The sequence below is a fragment of the Delphinapterus leucas genome, chromosome 15 (genome assembly GCF_059928025.1).
Source record: "Delphinapterus leucas isolate spDelLeu-1000000601 "Yukka" chromosome 15, BTC_Dleu_Yukka2, whole genome shotgun sequence".
NCBI classification, from domain to species: Eukaryota; Metazoa; Chordata; class Mammalia; order Artiodactyla; family Monodontidae; genus Delphinapterus; species Delphinapterus leucas.
Window position 1 is genome coordinate 49,885,579 of NC_143143.1, and position 24,525 is coordinate 49,910,103.

The 24,525-nt window shown below is 50.5% G+C and overlaps 1 protein-coding gene across 4 annotated transcripts in view; it reads left to right on the forward strand.

Annotated features, from left to right (window-relative positions):
• Positions 1-24,525, forward strand: part of JAG1 (jagged canonical Notch ligand 1) — a 33,931-nt gene that overhangs the window by 3,272 nt on the left and 6,134 nt on the right. For 3 of the 4 annotated variants that reach the window (XM_089896575.1, XM_022556495.3, XM_089896574.1), the window contains exons 3-15: positions 6,541-6,592; positions 11,901-12,155; positions 13,835-13,895; positions 17,727-17,857; positions 18,093-18,212; positions 18,651-18,764; positions 20,147-20,260; positions 20,841-20,954; positions 21,368-21,414; positions 21,750-21,923; positions 22,324-22,474; positions 23,274-23,438; positions 23,921-24,034. In XM_089896575.1, the coding sequence (XP_089752701.1) occupies positions 6,541-6,592; positions 11,901-12,155; positions 13,835-13,895; positions 17,727-17,857; positions 18,093-18,212; positions 18,651-18,764; positions 20,147-20,260; positions 20,841-20,954; positions 21,368-21,414; positions 21,750-21,923; positions 22,324-22,474; positions 23,274-23,438; positions 23,921-24,034 (1,612 nt within the window). The remainder of the gene's footprint in view (positions 1-6,540; positions 6,593-11,900; positions 12,156-13,834; positions 13,896-17,726; positions 17,858-18,092; positions 18,213-18,650; positions 18,765-20,146; positions 20,261-20,840; positions 20,955-21,367; positions 21,415-21,749; positions 21,924-22,323; positions 22,475-23,273; positions 23,439-23,920; positions 24,035-24,525) is intronic. The other variant, XM_089896576.1, reaches the window with a different exon arrangement.

Below are 24,525 nucleotides of genomic sequence, written 5' to 3' on the forward strand. Positions count from 1 at the left end.
CAGCACGGTTGGAGAAACACCACCGTCTGTAACTTTCGAGAATGATTCCAGTGTGAGTGTTAACTGAAGTGAAAGCACTTAGGTAGCTGGATTAGTACCGAAGTAGATCGCACAGCTTCATTCAGTTTGGCAATTAAATATTAGTGAGCGTGTCTATTTAAAGCTGATATCTTAAATAGGTAATAGCTGAACTTGGTATAGAATTTCAAGATGGAACAAGGAGGATACAGGGTTTAAAAAAAAAAAAATCGAAACCACCTTGGACTTCCTGGCCCCTAAGCTTCTAACCCTTAGGCAGCCACAATTAGTGTCCACGTGGTTCCTCCCAAGTTTGCGGACAGTGGCAGAGAGGTGGTTCAGGGTGCACAAAAGAAGGTCACTTTAGAAGGCGGTGTAATTATGTGTTTTGTCGGGAATTATGGCCCCAATCAAACAACTGCTTGTGTTCTGAAGAGGAGAAAACGATTTGGTCAGATCTGAAGTGTAATCCACAGGCCAGTGTCCTTGTGAGAAGCTCTGTGGTGTGGGCCTGCCCTCCAGACAGTATCTGATTGTGTCCCACTTGGGGTCCACTGCCCGAGCCGCAGCCTGGTGATGGTTTTCTTTCGTGGCTTCTAATAAGCTTAGCAGTGCTGCTTAGAGGGGCTTGACTTGAAGCAACTGGCCTGATTTATGATCCTCCAATCAGGGGACCCAGTGATAAGACCATGCATTATCAGAGGTAATTAGGCTCAACGGGAAATGATTGGGGAATAACCATTTAGAAATCACTGAAATGGTTAAGTTGCACTTCCCAAAATTAGTACTAAATCCCAGGAGTGCCTGATAATTAAAAGTACATTAGTGTAATTACCACTACCCAGTCCCAAAAGCTTTTTAGGAACTCCAGAACCCCAGTTAGCTGTACTGATGCTTTGCTGGCCCTGGAGTGAAGTGAATCTGGAGAAATTTGGGGGGAAGCAGTTCAGGTACCTGGTCTCTTGGCCTCATATTTAAATGCCATTGACATTGACAAAAGACTTGCTGAGATCAACTTCCATCTTTTAGGAAAACCCAGTGAGGTGTGATTCTTGCATACCAGAGGGATGCCAGCTTTGGCATCACACTTGAGGCCTGAATGACCAACGGCCAGGGGTTTGGGTAAATCGGATGCTATAAGGTTAGTCGCAGACCGTAACTGACATGCCCTTGCCTTTATGCCTTCCTCTGTGCTTTCGGGTCCCTAGGCCTCCGCAGATGGGTAGCCACGTGGAGGGATGGGATTCTCATTTGAACTGGCTCCTCTCTGCAGTCAGAATGTGCCACCCACGTGGTCAGCATGCGTGCATACAAATAGCACACGTGTGTACGTGCTCAGAGCAAGCGACTTTCTGTGTATGGGGAAAACACCCTTTGCCCTAAGATACCTACCTCGAACTAAAGTGATGAAATGATATGTCTGCATTGCAAAACCAGGCTGGAGAGAAAGTTGAGCTATGCCTGCTTTGTACTGAGTGTCTGCAGAATGGCTACTCTCCACATGGAATCCCTATTCAAGGTACTTGGTTTCTGATCGTTCTTTCCTCTTCCAGGTGTAACCTCTGTGTGTTCTTCCTCCTTGTTGTCTTGTTTCTTAGCAACTTATTCAAACCTCCAGTACTTATAGGAGTTTACAACCCACCAGCTCCACACCCATAATTCTACAGGGACTTCAAGCATTTTTCAAGAATGGTGAAGCTTTTGGCATGGAGGCTGTTTGGGGGAGTTGGATGGTTAAGGAGGAGAGGCAGCAGCCACTTACAAAGCATGTAGCCTCCCAGAAAGCCAGCAATCTGAATGCTGCCTAAAATCTTTACAGCAAATGGTTGTAAGGGACCTTTTGGATGGAAGGTATGTGGAAAGTTTAGCATAGAGGAAAAATGTTATTCATGAAAAAACGAAGCCAAGGCAACAGGGAGTCTTCACGTCCTGATCTGAAAACAGGAATGCAAACAGAGGTCTTGGCCGGATTCATAGCAGCCACTGGCCCATTGTAGGAGGGCCAGAACCTGGTTCCAATGCCAGGCTTTCAAGATTAGTTACAGTGTAAGAATGCGTAATCTCTGGATGTGCATACAATCAGCATGGTAATCCATAAAGGCAAATATTCCTGAGAACTCCTCCTTGGTAAACGTTCAGAGGCATGTTCCTACACTCTGCCCCTTCAACCCCCAGGGTGAGGCTCCAAGCTGCTCCAGCTTTTAAATACATTAAAAAAAAAAAAAAAAATTAGCCCTAAACAAACCTAACCTAGTTTTCAACTTTAGGAAGATGTTTGTTTTAGTATGCATGGGAAGTGATGATTCTTGTGTTTTCTAGAATGGTAGAGGCGGAGGGGTAGGGTTCTGGGTTCAGAAGTGTCCTGCCTCTAGCTTGGCATGGGGCGGGGGTGAGTGGCTGTGTTGTGACTTCTTGCTGGTTTCTGATCACCGCATGCACTACCCTGCCCTGTGGCCCTTGTTTCTATGGCACCAGTGACATTTGTCTCTGGTGCACTGCGTGTGCTGGGAGGACACAACAGCGTGGCTCGCAGTGGTTAAAAGTGGCACATAAATAGTCAAACATTCAGGGCCCTCTATCAGTTCAGCCCAGTCTTTATGCGCTTCTGGTAAACGAGTAGAAAGGCATCTTGTTCAGGCTTGCTCTGTGTGAACCGGACGGTTGTGCTTGGCTGGTTTCTCGGTATTCTATCTATTAACCTCGCCACCCTTTTGTAACTGGTGCATTTAATTATCAGTGGGATGCTTTTCAAACAGGTAGGGGTAATGATGGGAAAGGGGGTGGGGGGCCTCTCATTGAGAGTCTCAAATCTGGATATGAGCTTCGGGGCCCTGCTTGGTGAGTCTTTGAGGTGGGCTTTCATGAGAAAATCACCCTTTGTAACCAGATCAGACTCTATTGAAATGTCAAGCCCTGCAGACTAAATTGCTTTCTGTGACTGAGGTCTCAGCCGGGATGCCATGGGGTGGCTGTCCTCCCTCCGTGCCTCACCTTGCCCAAACCCTGCCACACATGAATCGTTGGAGCGAGCACGCATGTACCCACTCATGACATCTCTGGAGCCTTTATTGAATACATTTGTGCTTGGAATGTTTTATACTCCGGCCACCCAGACGCAGGCAGGACAATAGTGTGGCCGAATTGACTGAAATGAGGATTACGGGGAATAATGCAGCCGCTGCACAAATAATGCAGATACAGGGCCAGCCACAGGAAGCGACAGTTGAGTCAGCAGAGCACAGGGCCCCAGACCGACCTGGGGCCGATGCCTCTGTACAATGGCCCTGTGGGCGCTCCCAGGGCGCGCTCCCTGCCGCCTGCCCTGCAGCCCGGGCTTTTGGATGCCGCACGTGTGCCGTTTGCATGGTGGGCTGTTTGTGTCCATCAGCTTGGCAGGAGGGGAAGCAGCAGCTTCTCAGGGCTCGGTTTGGCTGCCACTGTTGCCAGGAAGAGGAAGCTCTCAGCTGCCAGCACAATTACCTTTGTTTCTCACATCCCCCCTTCTTAATATGGCAATTAAGTGCTTACCACTCCGCCTGGTGCCAAGGTAACCACCATGGGGCTGGATGGGCGCGGAACACAGGCCTCCTGCAGCCCCAATGCCAAGGGCGGGAGGAGGTGCCGGGGGCCTTTCAATGCCAGGACCCTCCTGGAGGTAGAGTTCCATGGGCATCCTCCCCAGAGGCCCTCCTGAAAGCTGACCATTGCTCCTCCCTGCTGCACGAGAGTGAGAACCAGCTGCCGTGTTGCCAGGTTTCCCTGGAGCTGGGAAGGACAGAAGCGGTTCACATTGTGAACCCAGACTGAAGATCTGCTGGCTGCCCATCCCTCCTGCTTTACCCCTAGGCCATTTTTCTGGAAAAATGTAAGGAAAAATAGATGAATGCCAGGTAGCTTTTTATAAGAATCCTGTTCTCCTAGTTTGAAACCAAGAAAAATCCAGGTGTTCGCTGTCTTTTATGTTTTTTGCGGGTTGGTTTTTTTTTTGTATGAACTTGTTAATAAGTTGAAACACCTGCCCGTCATCTCGCCGGCACCCCTTCCCAAGCCGTGAGAAGGGCCTTGGGACTTGGCCTCTCTAGGGTTAGGTTTGCAGTGGCCACTTGGGTGTGATGTGATTGTAGTGGAATGCCAGTTTGGGGCCTGGTACCTGGCCTTGATGGCATAAGGTGCACATGATCTGGATCCCGGAGTCGGGATGTACATTCTGGGATGTACAGAGGTCAAGTGTGGGCCTGGGAAAACTTAAAGTTCCCTAGCAACCAATAATCATTGCCAAATTATCTCGATTGTTGATCTATAGTGTGGGGTTGGAGTGGGAGCTTAAGAGTGCCTCCTAATAGGAGCCTTGGAGAGAATCCTTTTCTCTGAAGGCTGGGTGGGAGGAATCCTTCTGCCCCAGGAGGCGAGTCCTAGAACCACAGTCCCTTCTCTGAAACAAGGGAGAGAGACGGTCCAGGGCTGCTGCTTGATTTTTCTACCAACGCCTCGTTGTCAGTGCTGCAGCCCCCAGCCCCTGCCCCACCTTCACCTCCTAGAAGGCCGTTCATGGGGAAATCATGCTGCCAGCTGGTGTCAAGGGTTCTGTACTCCTCTTTCCCCTCAAGGTGGGGCATGTTGGTCAGCGACTTCTGAGGTCTCCCAGTTCTGGAAGGATGAGTCCGGGAGAGAGCCTGGCCTTCTAGGATCTTGTGCAAGAACCAAGGATGCCCTCTCCCTTGAGCTTTAAGCAGAGTTACTACTGTCACAGCAGCTCGGTCCCGGGATGCCTTCCCTTTCTGTGGGGTTGTGGGCATATTATGTGTTTAGTGCTTGTACAAGTCTGAACAAACTCCCGGGTACCAGTGCATTTAATCAGAGGATTAATTACAACAGTATGTGGAAGTGGAGAACGTGGGTCTCGACGTGACCAGCAAATGAAGGGCTTCATTATCCAGAATCAGACCCACATCTGGCCTCATTTGGACTCGGCTGTCATGTCAAATCAGTAGAGAAACCTCTAATTTCTTGGTGCTCTCAGGGAAGAGTCTGGTAATTTGTAGGAAGTCCTAAGAAACACAGAGGCAGTAAATAAGGTGTAACTTTCACTAATAAAACACCAGTGACGACAGCAATGAATTTGGACCTCTGGCCACTTGCAGGAGAGGGCTGGGTATGTGCCCCGGCTTGCCCAGTTTTGCTTGCTTTTCTGAGCATTTTCCCACAGTTATCAGTGAGCGAAATGGAATCCTCTGCTTTGAGTATGAAACATATTTCGGCTGAATTCCAAGGCGGGGTCTATCACAAGATATTTTTATGTTCAGAGACCTGCTGGGTCGCTGTGTGAGCAGTAAGCTTGCTTTGAGTTATGAATGAAGTTCCTTTTTTTTTTTTTCTTCCCGCCTCTGTTTTTGCCTTCACCTTGTAGGTGGCACTGTATTATTTGATCAATATACGCTACTATTTCCGACGTACTGGTACCTGCCATTGACAAGGCGGGGATACATAAAAGGGTTCGTGTGCCTTTCCTCCCTACTCTCTACCCCTTTGGATACATTTCCCCAGCACCAAGATAGCAGAAGTTTTCTTGAAACCCTGGTGTTTTGTGAGACCGACCTCATTCTAAATTACAAATGAAGATTTGAGTAAAAGTGGGAATTTGCTAATGGCTTGGATTTGGCAGTGGGGGGGGGGTGCACGGGGAGGAGGTGGAATTCTGAGATAAGCCTGGAAGATAAAAGGTACCTTCAGTAGAATGGCTGGCATCCCGCCAGTGTCCAGGGAATTTGTTTAGTTAGTGGACTCTGATTATTCCTGGAATGTTAGATCTTATTGACAGATAAGTTTATCAATAAATACAACCCATGGGGTGCAGCTCTTTCTTCCTTTTATACTTTGGTCCCTAGAGTCCACCCCCCCTGCACCCCCAAGTTAGGTTACCGCCTTTGTCTTCAGAGTCTATTTGCACCTACCCACCCCTCCTGCTTCCTGGAGTCACCTGATACCTGTGGGAGCCGAGATGGTCTCACACAGACAGGGCTTTCAAAGGGGTTCTGCAAAGGAAAAGGGGCCTCCCTGGGGACCTCCCCACCAGGGCCCAGAGTGTAACAGCAATCCCCAGCCCTCCTCACTGGGTGAGCGCCTCCACTCCCAGGTACAAACACCTGGTTTGGTTAGCTTAGAATCAATTCTTTGTGTGGTTTTCTCAAGCACAAGGGTTAGAGTCTGGAAAGTTTAGGAAAAGCATACGCAAAGTGTGCACAAGTCTAGGGAGATGGCATTTCTTGGTCGGGACTTTAGGCTGCCTGCATGAGGACCACGGTGGGCCCGGTGTCTTTTGCCACCCTGGGGTGGGTGCTAGGGGGAGGGGTGGGGAGTCGGTCTGGACCTAAACACCCAAGACCTCACTTCGACAGCAAATACAGTTTCCATTTTGGCTGCATGGTTTTGTTTGGCAGGGCGTGCAGGGAGGCCGAGAAGGCCTGACCTTTGCGAGCTGACCCCCGTTTCTGAATACTGAGCTGTTGTTTATCTGTGTTACAGAGGTCCTACACTTTGCTTGTGGAGGCGTGGGATTCCAGCAATGACACTGTCCGTAAGTATCACAGCCATGGGCTGAGCGCGTGAGTCTGGAAGCACAGAGCTTGGCACCCGGTGCTTGTCAGAGCTGGACAGAGCTGTCCCCAGGCTGCTTCAGAGCTCTTCTGCCACTGCCCCTGCCCCCCTCCCCCCCCACCCCGGCCCCGTGGAGTCTTTTTCCATCAATTCCCCTAGAATTTTCGCTTGGAACATTAAGTGGCCAGGACAGATCGCCAGTTAACTCAGTCCCTGAATACGGCCCCTAGATTATCTTTGGGATAGAGATCTTAATGGTTTTACAACTCTAAAACCTTGTAGACTTGCGAAAGGATCAAAGTAGTGACTTTTTAAAAGTCCATTTAAAGTTTAAGTGAGCATTTAATCTCTCATCGGAAAGATAAAGCCCGAAGAGGTGGCTTTGGGCTCTAAAGACCGACCTTGAATTTCACTTGCTGGGCAGGTGAGCCCCCAGCCGGTCAGGGTTTCCCACACTGTGCATGACAGGTGTTCCAGTGCCTCACGGCCATCACACTGGCCTTGTCCCCTTCTGAAAGGTGGCTCTGTTCTCAGCGCAGGCTGCTTTTCAGGGCTGCTGGGAGTGGGTGGGTGCTGGGGTCGGGGGAAGCCCTAGAGGGTGCCGGTAGAAACGGCAGCATCTGTTTGGCTTAGAACGGAGTCTTTGCTCTTGGATTGTAGCTTCAAAATACGTTTCCCCTCCCTCGCTGAGACTGCCAGCCAGTTCCCTTTTTGCCAGCAGGATCTGGGTGGTTGTCATGGGAAAACATGATTCACGCTGAAACCTGAGTCTGCGCAAGAGGAGGGGTTGGCCGGCCTGGTGTCTCTGTGTGCCCCCCGATCCCATCCCTCTGCGTGTCTCATCCTCTCTGACCCTTGGTGTGTTTGCTGCTAAGAACATTTCCCCCTCTTCTCGCCTTGCTTTTTTCTTCCTGACTCTGGGACTGGTGAATAACCAGAGAGGGCACAGTGAGGGCTTAGAATCCAAGAGGCAGCCACTGCCCAACTGTCTCGCTGGCCCACCTTGAGCCGCTCGATCACTGCTGAGCCCCGGTTGCCAGAAGCTTCAGGCCGTTTGGGTCACTCCTTGTGCTTTGGCATCTGAAGTCCAGACCCGTGGACCTTCCTCCCCGAGTGATACCCCCGTCCTGCTGCTGGTGGAGGGAGGGGAGGCAGTGACCTGCCGGGGCTGTGGCTGATGCCCGTCAGGGTCCTGGGCACCTGTTTGTTCTCTGTCCCCTCCCCTGCCACACGCGTTGTGGGCTGGGCGAGCGTTATGTCACTGCCCTGCTTACAGTGGTGACTGCACGTTGGGGGGGGGGGTACAGGCTCTTCAGTTGTCCTGCTGCAGATGTTAACACAGGCTGGCCGGTGGCGTGAGCATCCTTGAGGTTGACGCTGGCTCCTGGTAAGAGCTGGGTTAGGACACCTGTCAGGGTGTGCAAGGGGCCCCTAGTGTTTGCAGGGCCCTTACTGGGCCTTCCACCAGCCCACGGGTCAGGTAGCTGTTCCTCCAGAAGCTGGTGCCCCTCCAGGGCTGCCCACGGTTGTCTGCCCCATTTTGGGGTTCTGGAGCCTCTCCTCTCTTGCTAAGAGGTAAAATCACTGGAAGGACACAGGAAGACTTGGGGTAGAGATAAAGGGCGTTCAGGCCTCTACTCTTGAAGGAGAGGGGTTGCCTCCAAGTCACGGAATGCCCACTGCAGGGCATTGAGCCTCACTTTTTTTTTTTTTTTGCGGTACGCGGGCCTCTCACTGCTGTGGCCTCTCCCGCTGCGGAGCACAGGCTCCGGACGCGCAGGCTCAGCGGCCATGGCTCACGGGCCCAGCCGCTCTGCGGCATGTGGGATCTTCCCGGACCGGGGCACGAACGCGTGTCCCCTGCATCAGCAGGCGGACTCTCAACCACTGCGCCACCAGGGAAGCCCGAGCCTCACTTTTGTGACCCTGGTGAGGAGGGATGGGGGTTTGCTGGGAGTGGCTTATCCACGTGCTTGTGCAGCCTCCCTTTTGTGATGCTTCCAAGGTATCTCGGATTCCAGCATATTCAGAACCAAATGTGTCATCTTCCCTCCCCAAATGCAGAGCCCGCCCAGGGCCCTTTATGGACGACTGGCACCAGCATTTGAACGCCCAGTACCATAAGCCAGAAATCTGGACAGCACCTCCTGTGTACCACCCTCTCTTAGCATCAGTATCTAATCCACCTCCAAGTTCTGAAAATCTTATGTCCAGTGCTCCACACCCAATCCTGACTGGGTTTGCCTCCCTCCACCTCCCCTGCTGCTACCCTGGTCCATGTCACCATCTGCTTACACCTGAATTCTTACAGTAGCGGCTGAATTAATGCACCCCTATCTACTCTGGTCCACCTCCAGCGCTTTCTCCATTTTCCTGCCATCTTGATCTCTTCAGAGCATAACATTTGAGTGTCACCTTTACTGAGAGCCACTTGGTAACTTCCTGTTGCCCTTGGGACAGATCTTTGTGTGGCCCCAAAGCCCCTTGCATGGCCCAGTCTTGTCTCCCTGCCAGCTCCATCTCACATGCCACGTTGTCATCTGTCATACCTGTATTCTCTCAAACCCCACCAGTCAGCTTTCTGTCCTCAAATGCATCACATTCTCTCCTGCCTCAGGGCCTTTGCACGTGCTGTTCACACTGCCTGGAATGTTTTGCTTTTACTCCCTTCACCCTCTGTCCCTCCCAAGGCACTGTCCTCCATGAGGGCAGACGCTGAGGATGTATAGCAACCCAACTAGGGTTGGCTGCTCTTTGGGGACCAAACAAGGCTTCAGATTAGAGGCAGAGCCCTGAGCTTGGGAACAGAGAATTCCTTCTCACATCAGCTCTGCAATGAACCCTTGGGAGCAGAGCCTGGCCCAAGTGAAACCCAGGTGATGTACACGTGTTAGAAAGTATTTTCTGAGGCCAGCCCTCCAAGGTCGTTGCTATTGCATTTCAGCACTGCACCGTATAAGGGTGCAGATCTTACTGTCTCCCCCAGAGCAAATGATTTCAGTTTCTCGTTCTGATCAGTAGATATGTAAACACAGGTTGGCATACTTAGGACCAGGTTTTCCTTATACTGTAGCCTTCTTGGTTAAGCCTTCTTGGTTAAGGTTTGTGGTTGGCGTGGTTGCAGGATTCTGCTCAGACTCGCCTCTCATCCCCTCCTCCTTGGCCTGCAAGGCTGTTGTGGGTTCTTCGTGCTCCATCTTCATGCAGTTCAAGGTTGTAGGAAGGCCTGGTAATATCCCCTTCCAATCTTAAAGCTGGGCTATCAACTGAACTACCCCAAAAACACTGGTAATGCCCTGAGCTGATAGGAAGTGTGATTCAGGCGACAGCAGCTTAGAAGAAGCATCTCTGTAATCCAGATGCCAGAAAGTGTGTCACAGACACACTCAACTCCCTCTGGGCCCTTAGGAAAAATCTGTCACGCAGGTGTGAAGTTAGTTATACAGACCTGTTAGCCCCATTGAGGATTCTGAAATGATGTCTTCACAGCATTTCCCGGAAATAGAAAGCATACCAAACCACTGACTGACATGTCAGCCTGTGCCTTTAGGATAACCCCGGACTCTTGTCTGAATTGTTTGTTGTTGCAGCCTGCCTGAGAAGGAGCCATGGCTAGTGTGTTTAAGTAATCCCTTTATTAAGATCTCATCATCACATGGTAATAGCTCACTACACTTTTTCATTGAACCAGCAGAGGAAGCACACAGTTAATGCAGGGACATTTTTGTCATTCTTTGGCCCATGTTTATTTGCAAAACTCAGGTTAGGAAAGCATCCTCTGCAAGTGCTTCATGCCTGCCGGGGTGTAGGTCTGCAGGTATGCAGGCTTGTTCAAGGCCCGTCTTGCCCACAGGTAAAGAGCCCAGAGGGTGAGGGCTGGGGCGCTGTTGGGAGTGGAGTATGGCCGAAGCTGCCCGGGAGTGCCCGTCTCCTGGTCACCTGTGGGGTTTGCCTAGCCTTGCAGATGAGCACAGGCCTAGAAAAACAGGGGTGTAGGTGGATAAGAATCACAAAGACACTGCAAGCAGGTCCTAACGGTCTCTCCAAGGTGGCCTTGAATTTGACAAGGCGTCAAGGGTTGGTGCTGGCAGGTTTAAGAAAACAAACACAGGACCAGGGTGGGTGCTGACTCGGGGCCTTGTTTCCTTTTCACGCCCCTCCCCTGAACTCCTGGCACCTGGAGTTTGGAGCTATTTTTGTACCTGTCTCTTCTCATACTGAGTGATAGGTGATCCCAGGGCAGGGACCACTTCTTCCTCCTGGACCTGTTTGGGCCCCAGGCGTGTCTCTTTTCCTCAGTAGGCGCTCTTTAAGGAGCCTGACCCTCAGTCTACCTGTCTGTAAACTGGGATGAATGCTTTTCCCATCTGCCTTCTGGGCAAAGGTGAAAGGTGAAATGCATCAAGTTCATGGTATTGTTATTTAAATGCCAGCTTAAGAGGTGACAAAGTTTATAATTAAAAAAAATAATTACTCTTTGGCTTCCAGTGAAGAGCTTGGAAATAGACACAGCCTTTCTAAAGCAAGACACAAAACTCTAAAGCCAGAAAAGAAAGATTGCTAACCTTTACCTGGAATAATGAAATTTCTTCAAGAATAGCCTTCCATAAGGGGCCACTTTCTATCACATGTAAAGAGCTTTTGCAAACCAGTATGACCAAACAGCGCAATAGAAAAGTTGGGAAAGGAGAGAAACAGATTGAAGTTCAGAGGAGCTGATACACATGGTTTTGTCAAAAGGGTGCTCACCATCACTTAATTAAATACCCATTAAATCAGAAAGTCTGATAATGCAGTGTTGGCACTGCTGTTGGGAAACAGTTTCCTTTGCTGGTGGGAGGGCAGACAGATGGGGCTTTTGTTCCTGGTGGTTTGGGTTTTCTGGGCGGAAGCGTGTTGGTTGTGTGTGTCTTCTTTGATCCAGCACTTCCATTTCTGGGATATTTCTTTTTTGTAGAACCACATACAGGCAAATATGTTCAAGGATGTTCCCTGTGGCTTTGCTTAATAGCCAAAGGCCAAAACAACCTCAGTGCACATATTGGGAACTAGGTAAATGATTTCACTTTATTTCCAGATGAAGAAATACTACATGCCCAGTAAAAAGGGTAAATGTATGATGGGGAGGGAGATGAATGGCTCATTTTTTGCCCTTTTGGGTTGTTTGAATTTTGTGCCATGTGCATTTGTTGTTATTAAAAGTCATCAAAATGGTGGGGGGAGAAAGCTCTGATATCTGATGTGAATGTTGGTGTGATTAATCCTTTTTTTTTTTTTTTTGCCTCTAGAACCCGACAGCATTATTGAAAAGGCTTCTCACTCAGGCATGATCAACCCCAGCCGGCAGTGGCAGACGCTGAAGCAGAACACGGGGGTTGCCCACTTTGAGTATCAGATCCGCGTGACCTGTGATGACTATTACTATGGCTTCGGCTGCAATAAGTTCTGCCGACCCAGAGACGACTTCTTTGGCCACTATGCCTGCGACCAGAATGGCAACAAAACGTGCATGGAAGGCTGGATGGGCCCTGAATGTAACAAAGGTGTGTGTGGGCGTGCCTGGTGGGTTAACCAGCTCCTGGTGGCTGTCACTTTGGGTGTCATGTTCTCACCCCCCTGCCATCAGGTGGCTTTCTTGGGTATGGTGAGATTTGGGCTGTTTTCTAGGCCTGAAGCACGAAGATGCCGTTGGTACCCCATCCCCCAGACGCTCTGAGCATTGGCTGCTAAGATCTCCTTCTCTGGAGCGTTGTCCTTGGCCAAACAGGTGCCACTCCACGCCCCGTCCCTCCAGCTCACAGTCTGTGAATGGCTGACATGGGCATAAGAAGGCCACAGCCCCCTTTGCGTTAACTCTGGGCTACAGTTCACACTCCAGAGTTTCCCCTGGGATCAGGCTGAGGCCAAGCTCCCGCTGAGACCACATTCTTTATCAGCTTCTTCCCCTGCCCATCTGCCCTCTACCTCTTTCTCTGTACCTGAACCCCCTTCTCAGGCTCTGCTTTTTAAGGCATCCGACGCAAAACAGATGCCAGGTGGGACTGGGTTAGCCCAGCCAATGTCTGAACAGCTTGTGAAAAATGACAGCCCTTGGGCTCAGGGTGGCCTTACAGCAGCTTTCACTGGGCATCTCTGAGGGCCGTGGTATTGAGGGGAGGGGGCGAGTGGTGAACTGAACGCCTCCACAGTGGGATAAACTTCCAGACCTCCTGTCTACTGTCCCAGCCCCGTCTATTAGAATACAGGGAGTTATCACATATTCACAGACATTCACAGAATTATCTGTGGTCTTTACCTTTACAAAGCTTCTAATTCATAGCAAATTGGTGTATAATTCTAGTCAACCATGTAATAGGCCCTCACCAACATTAACACACTCTGCTTAGTTCACATAATTTGGTAAACTCCTGTAAGATAAACTCAAGTTGAAAAATGAATTTTTGAACTGTGACTGAAGGGTAGGGCAAAGAGAGGAATTTGCAGGTCTCCTGGGCAATATTGCTTTCTTAAATAATTAGAGACAAGAGCGAAAAGGATGGACTTCCTGGGATCCAAATGAAAGGATTGATAAAACATTTTAAATAGTTGGTGTCCTAAAAATCAGTAACAATTACTTAAAAAGTATCTACCTACTATTTTTTAATGTCTGTTCAAGAACTTTTTTCAATAAAGGAAGCAGAATGGTTTTGTTGTGGATACTTTGCAAAAAAAAAAAGGGACCACCAGATCTGGCCCGTGGATTAGCCTGCCAAGTGAAGCCGGCCTGGTTGGCTTTGTGAGTCCCATGGGATTTTTGAGACACCAGGCATTTATTTGGTCAGAGGGTTCTAAAGAGGCTGGGGTACAGAGTGGGAAAGATGACAGAGTTAAGGAAGGATTAGACCTCCTTTTTGCTTTTGGCGAGGGTGGGAATTGACCGGGAGCAGCATAGCTATTGTTCGGAGACTCCGTAAAGCTCCCCTTCCCCCACCTGCTTGCCTGCATTTTGTCCCCAAATGCTATCATGTTTGAGGATCTGCTAGCATGGCCTTGAAGTTTAAAGCTGGGTTTGTTCTTGGGGCACCTCCCGTCTTCCTCTCCTTACAGTGGGCTTGATACGAGATCTCTTTAAAATAGTGGATTTTGTTGGCTTAATGGACGAGGTCATTCTCATGATGGTGACAGTGCAAGAAACTGGCAGTGTGCTGACACATCCTTCTGTGTTTTTTGTTTTTTTTTACAGCTATTTGCCGGCAGGGCTGCAGCCCCAAGCATGGGTCTTGCAAACTCCCAGGTGACTGCAGGTAAACAACTAAACTCTTTTTTTCCTAATAATGATCCCTTTAATACAAGAGGAGGACTGACTTTATTGTGAATACGCCTCTTTTACTTTGGAGGACAAGAAAGCATTACCAAAAAAAAAAAAAAATTTTTTTTTTCAAGTAGGCACATCCGAAGCTTATTAAATTATACCAGCTGTCCAGTGAAATGCACACGCTTCTCTCTCGGGGAAAAAAAGAAAACTCTTCTGGGCATAGTCAGTGACTTCATGTATTAACGGTTCTGTAAATTGATAACTCGTTTTTATAATCTTCCCCTTAAAGTGCTAATGGACTAGATGGAGGGCTGTGGGTTTGGTTTTTGCGGCGGTCTCTCTCCTCCTCCACCCTTCAGCCCCCGCCTGGTTTTCTGTCTCCCAGCCCTCCCCCACTTTTCCCATCAATAGGGGAAAGTGGAGCATTCTTTAGAATGGGATTAGGACAATCTCCTGGCCCCTTTGCAGGCGGGAGCCTGGCCGGTGCTGAGAGGTTAATGGCTGCGCTGGAATCTTGTCAGTTGAGCCTGATGAATGTAGACTTTTGCTGCTGGCCTTTGAAGTCTGTTCTTTTATGGTCCCGGACAATGCAAGAAGCCAAATGGAGACCTCCCCCACGGCTTCCCGATTACAGTTTTTGGAACTTCTTGAAATGTACATCATGCCAATCTGGGAAAGGCTTGTTTCAGGAAATACTGTTGGTGTCTGTGGCATTTTGACATGATCGCCCACTTTACTCTCCTCCCAAATCTGAAGGATTAGAAGATTTAATGTGACACTCAATGGTTCCTTTGGGCCTGTCATGTTTTCCCCCAAAGCTACCCCAGTTTGAGCCCAGGGAAGCTTACGAATCCTTAGTCTAAACCAGTGCATCTCAAACTGACATTACCTGGGACTCTTGTGATGACACAGATCCTGATTCCATAGCTTGGGGTGGACTCAAGTCTCTGCATTTCTAACAAGCCCCCAGCAGTGCTGTTCTTGCTGGGTGGGCGGGGGGGACCGTACTTTGGGATTCACTGCCCCCAAACCTCAGTACTCAGAGTGTCATTCCCTGAGTTAACCAGGGACGTGTGGAAATGCAGGCTGTTGGGTGCCACCCCACACCCACGGAACCCCAGTCCCTAGGTTGGGCCCAGAAATCTGCATTTCGACAGGCTGAGCACAGCCACAGGATTTTGCCGCTCTGAAAATCCTGAAGACCCCTGTGGTCCTCCGCTGCCGCAGCTCACCTCCCATGCAGCGGGGAGCTCTGAGCTCTGGGGCTTGAAGCTGAAGTGGGAATCAGGGCAGCTGGAAACAAAACAAAACCAGGCTGGCCTGAAATTGTCTCTTCCTGCGCTTCAGAAAGATAAGTGTACTTTCTGGAAGACTGAAGGGCTTCGCCTGCGAACCCCCATCGCTGGTGGCAGCCGCCTGTGGTGTTTAACAGCGTTACTGTCAAGCTTGGGGGCAGGCTCTTCTTCGTGAAGGTTGTTCCGGAGAGTCAGATCAGCCGTGCTCTCAGGGACTCTGCTGCGCCCGCTTCGTGCTCAGCACGCGGGTGCTCAGCTCAGATGAGTATCAGTCAAGGGCGACCTCGATTTCTGCTCCTGTCATCAGAATAAACACACGGCTGCCTGGGGAGTGCCCTCCCAGCCAGAACAGCAGGCTTTGTTTCCAGAATTTAGGCCTTTCTCTTTCGAAGTCTCCCTCCCACTCCCTGCCTGGACACGCAGGCCCTTATTTACTTAAGGTGTGACTTTCCCACACATCATTTGCATGGTCTCCCAGGCCATCTCCTTCTCCTTCCCTTGAAAAATCAAAACAGAACCTTCTCGCCAAGGAAGTTCTGGTTGCATCCTGCTCCAGAAATAGCTGATGGCAAGTTACCTGTAAGTTGTCCTTCGGATCATGTATTGCAGAGGTGTGTTTTGTCTTGTTTTCTCCCCCACATGAGAAAACTTTACTGCTTCTCTTGCTCCCAGGTCGACCTGGACTCCCTTTTTCTGGGTGCACAGTCTTGCTTTATTGCGAGCCTGCCAATAATATCAGACTCAATTATGAATCATCCTGTGAGGAAAGTCACTTCAATTTCCCATGAGAACCTTAATCATATATTATTACACTGGGATAACCTTGTGGATGCCTCTTTTAGGGTCAGTATTTTCATTTGTTTTCTTTTGAAGTCATCCAGGGCCTCTTGCGGTTCCTTTCTTATGCTTGGGTATCCAGCTCTCACTGATTAAGAGCCGAGGCGGGTCCTCAGCTGCCTCTTATCCCTTGTATTAAGCAAATTGAAGAGGTGTAGTGATCCTTCATCTGGAAGGGAATGAGGGAAAGACTGTAAGAATAATGCTATTTCCCAATCAGTTCCTTCTTAATATCTACCTTTCAAACTAAGAATATCAGTCTTTACACAAGCATCCCCGTGATCTCCCACTAACTTGAGTGTCCACTTTTAAAAACAATTTCTACCAGAGGATTTACTTTGTTCTTATTTTACTCCTTTAATAGTGCCTTGTCATTTAGACCAGAGTTTCGTTTTAGATAAACCAGAATCCTCTGATTTTTAAACCACACAGCCTGGTGGTTCTTTGTATTGGGGCGTGGATGGCTTGCTTTTAGAGTTAGGAAGTGGTGAGTCAGAATTCTCAGGGGCTGAGTTGACTCTCGGCCATGGATGATTAGCGATTAGCTGGATCCCTGTAATTTTCCCATGACAAGGATTTTTAGCCCACCTCCAGCTCTCTGGATGCAGAAAGCCTTTCCTTCTTTGCGGGGGAGGCGATTGTGACCATGGCTTTCCCGGGTCCCGTCATGGAAATATTTGCTGGTCGCTGTTTCTGGCTCACCCCACCTTCACTCCACTGTGGGCTCCCCCCCCCCCCGCCAGCTCCTGTTTGCTAGAGCTTGATTTCTGAGAAGGCAGTTAGAGTTTCAGAGGGCTTGAAACTTGAGGGGAGAGTAGCTGAGCCCCTGCCCCAGGTGAAGGTGTATGTTTGTGTTTTTGTTTGGGGATCAAAGGCACCATTTGGCCTCCAAAGAGTCCGATTAATGAGGCGCTTATAAAGGAAACTTGACTCCCTTCCCCAATACGAGATAAACCAAGTTGACTTTGTGTGTGTGTGTGTGTGTGTGTGTGTGTGTGTGTGCAAAGTGAGAAATAACTATAAAATAAATTAGCCTAAGTAGCCACGAGGGGGGCAGGTCATAAATCATGTACGGAAATGGTTCTAAGCGCTGTTGCTTTCCTCGTCCTCCCTGCAGAAATGGGTCCAGAGATCCTACCCCATCTCTCCAAGGAAGGGTGCCCCTCTCCCTCCTTGTCTGATTTCAGGGAGCCTCCTTGGGAGGCAGTTTCCTGCCGCACTTGGTGTCTTGGTGCATTTTTGTGCGCTGGGGTCGTGACTTGCTGCCGAGATACAGCCCAGCCGAGCTGCTGTGTAAAACTTGCCCAAAGGGCTGCGTCTGCAGAGGCTTTCGCATGGCTATTGTTGTCACTGCAGGGAGAGCCCTTTCCTTCCCCCCAGGGCTTGATTTATTCCAAGCCTCCACCCTGGGCTCATGGGGGAGCCTGAGAAGAGAGAGGGGCTTTGTGGAGGGCAGCCCAGTGCTGGCCTCTCCCCAAACAGCCCTCCTTTTGTTGGGAGTCGCCTGGGAGGGGACCTCAGTCCAACTGGGAAAATGTTTGCTTAGAGGGAACCCCCGGACATACCTTGACAGTCTACCATCCTGTCGCCAGAAACAGCAAGCCTGGGCTTTGCATCCTTGTGTTTTTCTGGCTCCGATCTCCCTGCAAGTTCTAAAGGGTAAAGCAGGGTTTGCTGTGTGTCCCCAGGTGCCAGTATGGCTGGCAGGGCCTGTACTGTGACAAGTGCATCCCACACCCAGGGTGCGTCCACGGCACCTGTAATGAGCCCTGGCAGTGCCTCTGTGAGACCAACTGGGGTGGCCAGCTCTGCGACAAAGGTATGTCTGGGGAGGGCCTGGGTGGAGCTGGAGGTCGGGGGTGGGGTGTGGGTGATTTGGTTTGTACTTTCATTTATTTTTATTTGCAGGGGCTTTTATTCTAAATTTGTTTGAATTTGCCTTTAACCCTGTGAATCTGGGTCTGTTTCCCTCGGTTTTAGTTTTTAAAGAGGAATGGGTCTAGGAACACAGTGTTTCTGGTCTCTGAGTGACTTCTTTGGGGTCTTTTTGGCAGATCTCAACTACTGCGGGACCCACCAGCCGTGTCTCAATGGGGGAACCTGTAGCAACACAGGGCCTGACAAATATCAGTGTTCATGCCCTGAGGGGTACTCAGGACCCAACTGTGAAATTGGTAAGTGGTCCAGGCGCAGTGAGATCCCTTTGTCTAATTTTTCTGTACACTCAGCTTAAATACACTTAGGGACTCGTAAAAAGATGAAAATATCCTCCAACGTTAAGACCTGTCCTCCCAGCCGTTCTGTGGGTCTTTGAAACCTCTGTCCAGTTGCTCAGGTGGTTTGGGGGCTGCTGATTGCATCGGGGGCGGCGTGTACAGGGCAGTGACCCAGCTCCCAGGTCAGAAGCTTGGAGAAATGGGGCCGGAGAGCTTAGCAAGAAAGATGACTTCCTTTCCGCCCCAGACACAGCGGGGTTACGTCCCACACCTGCTTTGATTTCTTGAAACGAGCTCGAGCTGGCGGCCCAGGCGTGGGATTTGGTTGCCGGGGAGAGTGTTAGGTAGCCTCTCTCGGTGGGCGCCCCTTGCTGACTGCTGTGCTGGTGTCCACAGCGGAACACGCCTGCCTCTCTGATCCCTGCCACAACAGAGGCAGCTGCAAGGAGACCTCCCTGGGGTTTGAGTGTGAGTGTTCTCCGGGCTGGACCGGCCCCACGTGCTCCACAAGTAAGTCTGCGTTTTGGCTTGTGCCCTTTCTTGGCGGGGGGGAGGGGGGTATTGTGTCAAGATACAGGGTTGTGGGTCCCACGTCGGTCTTAGTGATGGGTCTGTCTCGGTGGGAGGGGGTCTGGTGGGGAGGCTGGCCTGAGCTTCCGGCCTCTGCCCTTGGAAGTCTCCTGGCACCCCCATCCTAAGGCACCCTGCTAAGTTAGCACACGCATCTCTGACTGGAAGAAGCTCGCTCGTGGGGTAGCTGCGTCCTTTTCCCTGGATTTGTGCCTCCTCTGAACTGAATTACGGTTATTCTCCTCGAAGCTGTACAGAGGATGCCTGCGGGGGAGGTCGTCATGACTGAATTTCATGGTGGGGACAAATTTTGAAAGAGGGACCAGGGCTACAGAGTGACAGTGGCTGCGGGACTTGGCCGCACACCAGGACTACCCCAGTGCTTCCCAGTACAGGTCTCTGGGTCCTACGGTTTCCCTTTGGAATTGGGGAGTTCGTACCTTCCACAGGCTCCTGGGGACTTCCCTGGTGGTGCAACAGTTAGGACTCCGAGCTTCCAGTGCAGGGGACGCAGGTTCGATCCCTGGTCGGGAAACTAGGATTCCACATGCCATGCAGCGTGGCCAAAACAAAAAACAAAACACACACAAGCTCCTGGATTTCAGAGGTGCAGCCAGGCCCGAGGTCCACGGTCATCAGCCCCCTGAGAACAGCATGCAACACGGTTAAGGAGCTGGGTTCCGGGGTTGGATCACCTGGGCTGGCACCATGGCCCCGCCACCTGTCACCACTGTGGGACTGTAGTCACTGCCAACCTGTGCCCTGTTTAAACGGGAGAGTAGCAATTCCCACCTCCTAGGGGTGTGACGGCTCGGTGAGCAGATTCATGAGGAGAGCCTGGCACCTCCTACATGGGCAGGAGGTGAATCGCTAAGAGGCCTCGGGAGTCTAGTGCAGAAGGGGGAGGTTGGGCACCCCAGGCATGTGATTTTGGGAAAAGTCTGTGAGTAAACAAGAATATGATTTTTTTTTCCACCAGCGAAGAAGTTATTTTTCCTTACCTCTCCTGAGTTACCTCTGTGCCGTGATGAAACTTTTCTTTAAAAATAAAGGGTAGGCAGTGAGAGATGTCCTGAGTTACCCAGGGCTGATGCTCCGGGGATCCAGCTGGCTCTCCCACCCGCTCAGGTTGCGGATTAAATGAACTGGGCCAGTGGGGGATTTAAAGCTAAAATCAGGCCTTATCGTCATCGTAGCAGTCACTTGCAGCAGGTGTCTGGCTCTTAAGTGAAGGCCCCTCATGTGAGGGGTGGTATTAAATTATCTAATTGTCAAATGGATTGAGATTAAATTGCCAACCCTCTCCTCTTTTTGTCAAACAGACATTGATGACTGTTCTCCAAATAACTGTTCCCACGGGGGCACCTGCCAGGACTTGGTTAACGGATTTAAGTGCGTGTGCCCACCCCAGTGGACGGGCAAAACGTGCCAGTTAGGTAAGAGAATTCCTGCACCAGGGCTGGCTTGATCCAAGCGATTAAGGGAGATGTACATGCGGCCAGCGGTGCAAGTTTGCGTGCCATCGTACCAAGAAGTCATTTATTATCTAGGGTCCAGCCAGCAGGCCTGGAAGAAATAACTCGCATGCAAATGACCTGGCTCTTTGAGGCCCTGTGGGAAAGTCGTGGGATTCCTTGAACCATGTCAATTGTCTGTCCGAGGAGTGTTCAGCTGGGTTCCAAACGGGGATGATCTCATGAGGAATGAGCTGTCTGCATTCTTTTTTGCCACTATTAAATCCCAGCAACTAGGCTGCGTTGGGTTTTGCACAGAAGTGCCTAGTGGCTTTCTGCTGTCCTGTTGGGGGCTAGTTGTTAACAGCAGCTGGAACGTTATCAATTAGCATTCCTTATTGGAGCATAGCTAGGGGAGAGGGTTCAGATGTTCAAAGTAGTATCTCTTATTTAGCTAGCTTATTAAAATGTCTCGTTTCAGACAAACTAGTGGTGTGTTTTTTTTGAGGGGGGAGGTGGGGTAGAACCCCATTTCTCACTGTTCATTCTCTCTGTTTTTCAGATGCAAATGAATGCGAGGCCAAACCTTGTGTAAATGCCAAATCCTGTAAGAATCTGATTGCCAGCTACTACTGTGATTGTCTCCCGGGCTGGATGGGTCAGAATTGTGACATAAGTGAGTGAGACTGTTTCAATTTTGATTTTCATGAAACTGGGGTGTTGAAGGCATTTGCCAGCCGTATTCAGGCTCCAGGTCTAAGACTTGAGTAGTGGAAGGAGAACCTTATAGAGGGAATGTTTTTGGAGAGGGAGTGATGGGCACAGAAATGAGAACATACACGTTATCAGGCTCATTAGCTGGTAAAAAACGGCCGTACTCTGATAAGGTGGCTAAAACAATGATGTGAAGTTTCAGTACCTCAGTCTGGAAGAACTAGGGAGTGTTCCCACCAATAACCTTATTTCACGGGAAGCACGCAAGAAATCTGATTGGAGGTTTTTATTTGTCCTGAGCAGAGAAGGCTTTTCAGTTAAGCCCAATTTCAATGTAAATTGCCCCTCCAATACGGTGACTTGTTTATTTTTTAGATATTAATGACTGCCTCGGCCAATGTCAGAATGACGCCTCCTGTCGGGTATGTAAATCTTTGCTTATATCAAAACCTTAGTGATTGACAACAAGCCTTAAGATTTATGTGACCCTGGGAAAGCTCTGTCCCTGGGAGATTTAAAAATGCAGGTGAAAAGTGAGTCTCTGGAAGTTTCACTCAGGCTCATGTTACCCCAGCCTCCCGGGAGTCATCTTGAAGGCATGCACATAGGAATCCCTCTCTCACATTTGGAGAGGTTTGGCATCTCTTTCAGTGAATCAGCTGAAGCGCAACAGTCACGCTGAACCACTGAAGCCCTGTGTTTGTGGAGCACCTAGAAAAAAAGCATGTGTTTCTCACCCTCCTTCTCCTCCCTCCAGGATTTGGTTAACGGTTATCGCTGTATCTGTCCACCTGGCTATGCAGGCGATCACTGTGAGACAGACATCGATGAGTGTGCCAGCAACCCCTGTCTCAACGGGGGTCACTGTCAGAACGAAATCAACAGATTCCAGTGTCTGTGTCCCACTGGTTTCTCTGGAAACCTCTGTCAGGTGAGCTGGGCTAGAGCGTCCGATGGCCAAGTTTTCACAGGCAGTCTCCTCCCCCCCACCTTCTCATTCCCAACACTGTCTGGAGCCTCCTATTGAGTAGGGACCTCTGCTAGACACACGCCGTGGAAGGAGGGTGATGAGTGATTTTCTTCCCGTTGTCCGGCAGCCTGTCGATTTCTCTTTGTCCGTTTCATCCCAGACCCAGCACTCTCTCATTCTGCCCTGTTGTCTCAAATGCGTACCTGGACAGTCGCTAGGACACAACTGTAAATCATGCTGGGTGTTCTCCTAACAGAAGCAGACGGAAGGGTCAAATTCCAGTGGCCGCTGCCCCAGAGGAGTCATAATCACGCCTTTGTTTTACTTTGTGTCCCCCCTCCCCTGCCCCTGGCCCTCGCAGCTGGACATCGATTATTGCGAGCCCAATCCCTGCCAGAACGGTGCCCAGTGCTACAACCGCGCCAGCGACTATTTCTGCAAGTGTCCTGAGGACTATGAAGGCAAGAACTGCTCCCACCTTAAAGACCACTGCCGCACCACCCCCTGTGAAGGTACCTCCCTCCCCGCCAGGGTTCTGGCTTGTCTTCAAGGCTGCTGTCCTCTGCCCGTTCGTCACTGCCCCGTGACACTCGGGGGGAAGCCAGAACATGTGGAAACAACCTGTTCAAGGCCCACCAGTTCGGGGGGACCATACCTGCAAGTAGCCCAGGGCAGAGAAGGGAATTCATTTAGCATCCCCGTTCTGGGGGACGCTGATGTGCAAGGCCGAGATGGATTCCTCAGCGCACCTCTGCCAGTAGAACTTTCTGCCACGGTGATATCTGCACCGTCAGGTACAGTAGCCTCGGGACACGTGTGGCCCGGAACGTTTAGTGTGTGACCAGGGCAACTAGAAGCCCTGATTTACTTACTTTTCATTCACTTAAATTTAAACGGCCGCCTGTGGCTGCTGTGTGAGATGGCTCAGGCTTCCAGGTTCCTGCAGCCGTAAGTGCCCTTACATCGAGGGAAAGGCTGTTCCTCCTCCTTAGCCAGCTTCCAGCAAATTTGGTAGATGTATCAGTAGAGGGAGGATGAACAGGGCCTGCAGACACGTGGGCTCCTGGCTCCATAGGGAGAAAACGCCTAAAAAAAAAAAAAAAACTTTCCGCCTGGGGTCTCGGCTTTGCCTGTCACAGCGTGACACGGCATGTTGCCAGTCTTGGCCACCGAGGTGCTGGCTTCTTACCCTCATTAGCCTGGCTAAGGTGCCTGGCTCCAGGAGAGCAGGCGTGGCGTGTGGGTCCTGGGCTCAGGAACACCGGGTCTTCGGGTCCCTGGCGGGGATCTGACCCCAAGTCTGTCTCGCAGTGATTGACAGCTGCACGGTGGCCATGGCCTCCAATGACACGCCTGAAGGGGTGCGCTATATTTCCTCCAATGTCTGCGGTCCCCACGGGAAGTGCAAGAGTCAGTCGGGAGGCAAATTCACCTGTGACTGTAACAAAGGCTTCACTGGAACGTACTGCCATGAAAGTAAGACCCCGCATCCTCGGGGAATGGGCCGAGGTCCCCCAAACCCTGCCCCGGCCCAGCTGGGGGGCATCTGGAATCATTTCAGGAGAGATCAGTCCAGGTTTACCATCTACAATCTAAGACTGAGGTCATGTTTAACTTACGAGATCACTGACGCCTCTTAAGTCTTCAGCACGTTTATTTTAGAATGTTCTGGAACCTTACTAGATCGGGTGGTCCGCTTTGCCTAGGAGTTTCCTCCCCACTCTCTCCAAGTAGCTTAGTGTGAAGACATTAAAAAAAAGGGACGGGGTGCTCTCTGGAGGCCCCTGCTTGATAAAACTGCCCGCCGGATTCAGAAACAGTCCTGACGGAGTTCAATGTTGAGGTGCCCAGTGTATTTTCTCAGGAGGGGCAGGGAAACCCGTAGAACAGTGCTTGGCGGTGGCATTACTGTTCCTTCGTTTACTTACCTGTGTTTCTGTTTGTTTTTCCTTTCACAGATATTAATGACTGCGAGAGCAACCCCTGTAAAAATGGCGGTACTTGCATCGATGGTGTCAACTCCTACAAGTGTATCTGCAGTGGTGGCTGGGAGGGCGCCTACTGTGAGACCAGTGAGTTCAGGGGTCCTCTGGGGACAGACAGCTCTGGGGGGTGTGGGCAGGACAGAATCCACGTGGGAAGCCTTTCTTCTTCGTGGAAATATCTGGGAGTTGGACCCCGACAGTTCCTGCCCTGGGACGGCATGGCCTGTGTCCTACGTGCATGTGTGGATGCTGGCGCCAGCCAGCGGGAAGGAACTTCTGCGGAGGAGCTTATAGAATGAGACCCTGTAATTAGGATGATAGATATCCCCGCTTGCAGGAAAAGTGATCATCTTGCTGTTTGGGTTGTCCTTTCTGCCCATCTTGACTTTAACTTCCATGGCCTGTCGGGGGCTCCTTTATTCCTGGGAAAGGGTGACCGTGTTTAAGTCCCCGGGTGTCTGCTGGTTTTGAAGTGGGCGTGGAAAGCAGGGGCTGGGGGTGGAGGGATGCAGTCCTTAGGCGTCGCGGGGCGTGGACGGGCCTGGGAGCGTCTTCAGCCGGCTGTCTCCTCTGATTGC